We start from the raw sequence: 7,887 nt of genomic DNA on the forward strand, positions 1-7,887 counted from the left end.
AGCACCAAGTCTGAGCTCTGAGTCCAGGTCTACAGCCGCAGGGCCCAGCCCAGGGTGGAATCTGTGGGAGATTAGCGCGGGCGGGCGCTGCCTGGACGCAAACCCAAGCAGCACTCTTAACACTCCGCGGCGTTTCCTCCGGAGCTCTCGCGAGAGGAGCGGGGGAAAGATGGCCGCGCCGGGTCTTTCCGAGTGAGGAGGCGGCGGCGGCGGCGGCGCCTGGCGTCGTGTGGTCGTGGGCTCTTGAGCCGCGGCTTTCCTCGTCCGAGACGAGGGCGCCGCCTCCGGGAGATGCTCGTGTCGCGGACCCGCGGTCGCCCCGGGAGTTCATGCTGCGTGCTAGGCTCGCGGCCGCCCCTCTAATCTCCCGGCGCCGCCGCCGCGCCGGCTCGGCCCGCGGTGAGCCTCCCGGAGCCTGTCCCGCGCGCCGCGGCGGCGATGACCGGGGAGAAGATCCGCTCCCTGCGGAGGGACCACAAGCCCAGCAAAGAGGACGGGGACGTGCTGGAGCCCTGCGAGGAGGAGGCGACGGCCGCGCTCAGCGGCGCCTTCACCGGGGGCAGAAGCGGACCTGGCGGCGGCGGCAAGGGTGGCAAGGCCTGCCATAAGATCTTCAGCCACCACCACCACCGGCTGCAGCTCAAGGCGCCCGCCGCGCCGGGCCCCGGCGTTCCGGCTCCGCCGCAGCACAACGCAGTGACTGCCACCTGCCCGGCCCCGGCCTGCCTGGGCAGCAACCCTGCCTTGGTCGCCGATGGAGGCAGCTGCCCCTCGCTCTACCCGGTTCACGAGTGCGTCTTTAAGGGGGACGTGAGGAGGTTGTCCTCGCTCATCCGCACGCACAATATCGGACAGAAAGATAATCATGGTAAGCTTTGCTTGGTTTGCTTAATTTCCGTCCCCTCGGGGGATGGGGGGTGACCGTCGGCCTCGGGGTTCCCGGCCCCTTCTGCCGCACGGTGATTTCCTCTGGCGGAACCCCACCTCTCCCTCCGGGTCTTTCAGGTGCAGCGTACCAGGGGTCAGGAGTTTGGGTCTTAAATGGATGCAGAAAGGATGTTTTCGTCTTGTCTACCTGAGCACCTCGGGACAAGTTGCCTTGTCTCTGCGGCAGTCTTTCCGTGCGCCAAAACGTCAGGCTGTCTCATCCAGGCAGGTCTTCTTGGTTTTAGGGAACTCCTTTCCACCCCTCCCCTTCTTGGAGTTTTAACTTTGAACATGCATTTTGCCAGTCTTCATCACCCAGGTACGGAACCCATAACTGGGTTCAGCAGTGAGTTTTACCTGTCACTGACCTTGTGCTGTAAACACTGGTTTTTGAAAGCCATACAGAAATTTGTCCGCATTTAATTTCCCAAAGCAGTTGAAGAGATTTAACAGTAGCTGTTTCTTTTTGTTGCTCTTTCCACAGTGGGAACTTGAGTGAGGCTGAGACTAAAGACAAATTATAGTTTTCATTATAAAGTTTTAGCCACATGTTTGAGAAAGCATGGCATATTTTGTAGTGAACGATATCAGTTTCTAATTTTGGCCGCATCTTGTCAGGTGATTTTTTTCTCCCTTTAAGCAACAAGTTTTTTTTTTAAAGATTTATTTGCATCCTTTTTTTTCCCTCCGTGGTGCTGTGGATTGTATCTAAGGCCTTGTGTAATCGTCATTGTTGAAAATATTTTCAACGTTTTATTAATAGGCCATTTTAAACTTAAAACTTAGCAAATATTGTTGGCAGTTGTTTTTAACCTGACAATTATAAATTAAATAAACTGCTCAAGATGGTATTTAGTGCACAAAATGGTTTTGCACATTAGTGCAATACCACCTGTGAAAATATTTCATTGGTTTGTAGGTTTCTTATCTAAAATTAGAACAAAAGTAGAAAACAAAGACAGAAAACTGAACCAAGAGAGACTAGTCGTAATGCCACCACCTATCATTTATCATAAATCAAGTACAAAAATACTCTGAAGCTGTTTCCAAGTTCTCATTTCTTTTTCTTTTCTTTCTTTTTTCTTTTTTTTCCGAGACAGGGTTTCTCTGTGTAGCCCTGGCTGTCCTACAACTCACTCTAGAGACCAGGCTGGCCTCGAACTCAGAAATCTGCCTGCCTCTGCCTCCCAAGTGCTGGGATTAAAGGCGTGCACCACCACCGCCCTGCCCAAGTTCTCATTTCTACTTTTACTTTATTTTACTCTGCTGTTGTAACAAACACATTTGACTGCTACCGAGAAGTAGATCCTGACTTAAGCAGTTGAATTGTGTAGCCCTAGTGTATTGGTTAGTAAGATGTTATTTAGACATGGTTTAGATGCCTTTAGATCTTAGTTATATGCCTTAAAGTCGCTTTGAAAATGGTCAAAACATTCCCCTTGCAAGTTAATGCTTTTTAAAAGATAAGTGGATGTCATAGGAACTATTGAAATTTTGGAATTACTGATTGTTGGGCGGCGGCCAACAATCTATGTATTTGTCATTTTTTAAAAGCTAAATTCTTTTCAGAGTAATTAGAATTCTATATATCCTTAAAGGATACTCTTGTCCTTTACCCACCAAAATTCACTTTTTGAATGAAATAATTTGTATTTCATTTAGCTGCCTTTATATCACTTATGATCAAAGCAGCTGTAGGTTCTTGCCTGTAAAAAGTGCAACCATGCCTCTTTCTGGCACATTAAGGGCAGAGGCACTGCTGTGCTTTCCTGTAATTTCCTAATTTCCTGGTTAAACTCTAAGATCAGTAATTTTTTTTAACCAAATTTATTTCTGTTATGCCTGCATGTGGAGATCCAAGGACAATTTGTGGAGAATTAAGTCTCTCTCATTCACTGTGTAGGTCCTGGGATTGAATTGAACTCAGGTTGTCCTGCTTGGGAGTATCAGTACCTACAGAGTTGTCTTATCTTTATCCTGTTCCATTACTTCAGAGTAACTTTTACTCTAGCGGCTCCCCCCCCCCCCAGCCTAGCTATTAAATTTTTTTCTTTTAGATTTAGATTTATTTTATGTGCCTTTGTTTCTACAATTCTGGAATTTCAAGCATGTGCTACCACATCCATCTTTTTTAAAAAAAATATTTTATTATTATTTTTTTAATGCGCATTGGTGTTCTGCCTTCATGTCTGTGTGAGGATGTCAGATCTTGGAGTTACAGACAATTGTGGGCTGCCATGTGGGTGCTGGGAATTGAACCTGGGTCCTTTGGAAGTTTCATCAGTACTCTTAACTGCTGAGCAGTCTCTCCAGCCCCCATATCCAGCTTTCATATCAAGGACTCAAACACAGGTCCTCAAGGTGGTTTAGCAGGCATTTGATCAGTTGAATCCAGCCCCGTATTTTTACTTTTTAAATGGACTTTGTCGGAAGATTTTTTTAAAAGGCCTTTACTGAGTTTCTATTAAAAAAGAATCCAGAGGGGCACAGGTTTGCTTTAGTACTTTGCTAAGGTTCTATAGCTTTAGAAACTATGAGGCTAGAATTAGAAATAATGACCCACGACTTTGAATTCTAGCATTCTTGGAGGCAGAAGCAGAGGTTCTCTGAGCTGGAGGCCAGTTTGGTCTTCAGATTTCGTTCCAGGGTGAACAGGGCTTCACAGAGAAACCCTGTCTCGAAAATAAACAAACAGACAGACAGACAAACGAAAAATGCAAAAAGGAGAAAACAGTAGAGAAAGAAATAGAAATCCTAGAATCCGCCGGGCAGTGGAGGCGCACGCCTTTAATCCCAGCACTTGGGAGGCAGAGGCAGGCGGATTCCTGAGTTCCAGGCCAGTCTGGTCTACAGAGTGAGTTCCAGGATAGCCAGGGCTACACAGAGAAACCCTGTCTCAAAGAAAAAAAAAAAAAAAGAAATCCTAGAATCCCTAAGCTCATATCAACCTCTTCATGAATTTCTGCTGGTGGGGACGTGGCCACTGCATTGTAGGAAAGTCAGTTCTAATGTTTGCTTTGTTTTGCAGTAGAGTCCTTTTTGTGCATGTTTTTCACTTAGTATTAGGAGCCTTGTGGAAAGATTCTGTCACTAGGTAGCTTTTAGTTTCTGCAGAACTTTTGCATGATTTTAAATTTCTTTGTGGAATGGCACGAGTAAGTGCACTGAGTCATTCATCCACACCACATAGCCTTTTAGAATCTTGGCAGGAGCTGTCTTGTGTCCCTCATTTTTGTTAGTGCTATCTTCTGTAGCCATTTGTCTTATGATGGTGCTCTGTGAAAGGCTTCAGATGATGCCTTTGAGTTTCCATTGCTGTGAAGAGACACTGTGACCAAGGCAGCTCTTATAAAGGACAACATTTAATTGAGGCTGGTTTACAGGTTCAGAGGTTCATTATCATCAAGGTGGGAGCATGGCTGCTTCCTGGCAGGCAGGTGCAGGAGGAGCTGAGGCTCTACTCTTCCACACCTGCACTGGTAGAAACTTCAAAGCTCCCCCCACAATGACACTTTCTCCAACAAGGCCACACCTCTAACCATAGTTCTCCTTAAGGGCCAATCATATTCAAATCACCACTTGTGGCTTTTAAAACATAGTAAATACTCAGTGTTTTAAATAAGTAGATGAAAACCCAAGTGACTTTCTGTCCTTGGAATATTAGTCTGTTCATCTTCTCTGTGAGGATGGCACCTTGCTCTGATCTTTTCTGGAACTGAAGTGGCTGGTCAGGCAGGGGTGGCCTTGCACAACTTCACAGTCCAAGACCAAAACGGGGCTGGAGAAGTGGCACCAGGGTTCAGAGGATTTACTGTTCTTCCAGAGGACCCAGTGCACTTTACAGCACCCATGTTTGGCTATTCACAGATCCTTACAGCTTCTATTGCCAGGGGATCCATGTAGCCACCTGAACTCATATGGTAAACTTACATACACACACACACACACACACACACACACACACACACACATACACACACACACACACATACTCATAAATGACAAAATCAAATATATTTTCAAAAAACCTAAAGGTTGAGAAAGGATTTTATTCATTCATTCATTCATTCCTTTATTTATTGGAGATAGGTCTGCACTATGTAGTCGTGCCTGTCCTCGAATTCAGAGACCCACCTACCTCTGCCTCTCAAGTGCGGGGATTAATGTGTCACTGAACCTGGCCAGTTTTTATACTTTTAGTTACGTGTCTGTGAGTGTTTTGTTTATCTATGTGTAGGTATGTACATGTGAGTGCAGGTACCTATAGAGGCCACAGGTAGCATTTCCCCTGGAGCTTGAATTACATTTAGTTGTGAACAGCCTGGTGTTGGTGTTAGCAATCAAACTTGTATTTTCTGGAAGAACAGCAAGTGCTCTTATCTACTAAGCCATCTCTCTAGCCCAGATAAAATCTTTTTAATACAGTGTTTTCAAAAAGCAAGTGATCTGCTGTTACCTTGCCTTATCCCTCTTTTGCATTTATGTTTGTGTCCCTGTCACCTATCCCTACAATTTTTGAGGCAGGTCATATCGTGTAGTCCTGGCTCTATCCTAAAGCTTGAGGATTTCCTGCCTCAGCTTCCCAAAAACAATTTGCAATTTTCAAACACAGGACTCTGTAGTTAATGTATTATTTGTATAGTCTTTTCCTCTTGTTTTATGTGGAGAGCCTGTTGACTTTAGTCTGGTTACTATTTAACTTTATTGTTCATTTGCTTCTTCAGTTTGGACTGATGTTTGGTAAACTTTTTGCTGTATATTGTTGCTTTTTCCTTGATAAAATGTTGAAGTACAACCTCTAATTATGTTCAGAAGAACTGTATATTGGGCTTATGAATAGAAGGTAAATATAACAAAATATCTCGACCTTGTGTTCAAGTATACCAAATGATTCTGTGTGGATTATTTAATAGTAATTTTTGGAGAACAAGAGAGAAGTTATACCACATTAAAAGTACACAAAATTACTATATCTTTATTACTATATTTCAGTTATGTTTTTCTTTTTCCTTTTTTTCTGTTTCAAGATGGGATTTCTCTGTGTAGCCTTGGCTGTTCTAGAACTTTGTAGGCCAGGCTAGCCTCAAACTCAGATCTGTCTGCCTCTGCTTCCTCAGTGCTGGGATTAAAAGTGTGAGGCATCACCGTCCAGCCACATAAGTTGTTTTCTCCTTTAATATAAAATTAAAGAATAAGGCACCAAAGAGATGCCTTAATGGTAAAGAACACTTACAGAGGACTGCAGTTTTCTTCCCAGCATCAATGTTGGCAGCTCATAGCTGCTGCAACTCTGGCTGATCTGACACCCTTTTTTGGCTTCTGTGGGCACACATGCCTGCATGCGTAGACACACACATATACATATAAATAAATAATGTAATTTTTTTAAAAAAAGAATGGAGTCTAGCCTTTACATTGAGTGTCAAGGTTTATTTGAGCCACGTTTGCTCTGAATAGTTTGGACAGTTTATGTTTATAATGAACATTAGGGATTTTACTATTTAGTACTTCAGAATTGAAAATGGTAAAAATAGATTGAAGACTTGGTTTGGAGTACAAGAGAAGCCAGTGTATTTCAATGTAACAGACCCTGATAGAATTTGGATTCTGCATTGTAAATACCTTTGAGAAATCATTACTTCGTAAGTTTTGATGTAGTGTCCAGAGTTCCCTCAGCTATCTGAAAGGCTCTGAAAACCTCTTTCTATTTACAACAGTGAGTCTTTTTAAAAATAGATATTCTTTTACTTCAGAACTTTTATTTTCGATAGTGGTAATTTAATCCAGCCTTTGTTCAGGGTAGGTAGAATGTTTTATTTGTAATTAAATGCAGAAACAAACCTTAAAATATGCTCCATTCTAGTATGATATTCACTAAAGTATACCTCTGGCTGTCCTGGAACTCACTCTGTAGACCAGGCTGGCCTTGAACTCAGAAATTCACTCTCCTCTGCCTCCCAAGTGCTGGGATTAAAGACATGCGCCACCACCGCCTGGTAATTAAAACATCTTAAGCTGCTCTTGTCATTAGTTTGGACAATGCACTTTGTTTTCTAAATTCCTAATTTTGTTAGAAGCAGCATTTTTTTTCATTGACACATTATTTCCACATAATTATGGAATGAATTACTGTAATTTGATACATGCGTTCATCGTTTAATGACCAAATCAGCATAAGTAGTATTTCTGTTTCCTTAGATGTTTTTGTTTTCTGTGTCTTGGGAACCCTCAGACTCTAACCTCCAGTTATTCTGAATCATAGCTGTAAGCTGTCATTGCCTTATTGTGCCAGACAATGCCTCCCTTAGTTGTGTTCGGTGCTGTTGTCCATTCTGTACTCAGTGTCTACTGGTTTAGCTCCTGTAGCTTCTACAGACGAGTGACAGCTGCAGGATTTGTGTTTCTGTGCCTTGTAACTGGCTTTTTTTTTTTTTTATCTTCAAGTGTAATAAGAACAGCAGTATATGTCTTGGTGCTCTCAGCTTATCTCCCTTCCTTCAATATGTTGTCTTCAACTTCTATCCATGTTGCCAGAAAAGAGAGTAAAGCTTTTATGGTTGAGTAATAGTCCATTGTGTGTGCTCATTTTAAAAGTCTATGTATTTCTGTGTACACTTGATTGACTCTGTCCTCACTGCACATGCGTACAGGCATCTCTGACAGAATGGTAGTGTTGCACAACTCTTTAATACAGTTCCTCATGTTGTGGTGGCCTCCAGGTATAAAATGATTTTTGTTACCACTTCAAAACTTATTTTGCTACTGTTAGAAATCATAAAGTAATTATCTGATATGCAACTACTGTGAAAGAATCGTTCAATCCCCAAAGGGGTCTTGTTTGATCATCTGGTGTTTCATTTTTGGTTTTTCTTTTCTTTTCTCTTCTTTTCTTTTCTTCTCTTTTTCTTTCTTTTTTCTTTCTCTCTCTCTTTCTTTCTTTCTTTCTTCCTTTCTTTTTTT

The 7,887-nt window shown here is 42.9% G+C and overlaps 1 protein-coding gene across 2 annotated transcripts in view; it reads left to right on the top strand.

Moving 5' to 3' along the window:
- The first annotated feature begins 346 nt into the window (after positions 1 to 346).
- The window catches only part of Ankrd13c (ankyrin repeat domain 13C), a 49,941-nt gene continuing 42,400 nt past the window's right edge, over positions 347 to 7,887 (top strand). For both annotated transcript variants that reach the window (XM_031375965.1, XM_031375966.1), the window contains exon 1: positions 347 to 868. In XM_031375965.1, the coding sequence (XP_031231825.1) occupies positions 439 to 868 (430 nt within the window). In that variant the 5' untranslated portion in view covers positions 347 to 438. The remainder of the gene's footprint in view (positions 869 to 7,887) is intronic.

Source organism: Mastomys coucha, unplaced genomic scaffold (genome assembly GCF_008632895.1).
Source record: "Mastomys coucha isolate ucsf_1 unplaced genomic scaffold, UCSF_Mcou_1 pScaffold16, whole genome shotgun sequence".
Classification (NCBI taxonomy): domain Eukaryota; kingdom Metazoa; phylum Chordata; class Mammalia; order Rodentia; family Muridae; genus Mastomys; species Mastomys coucha.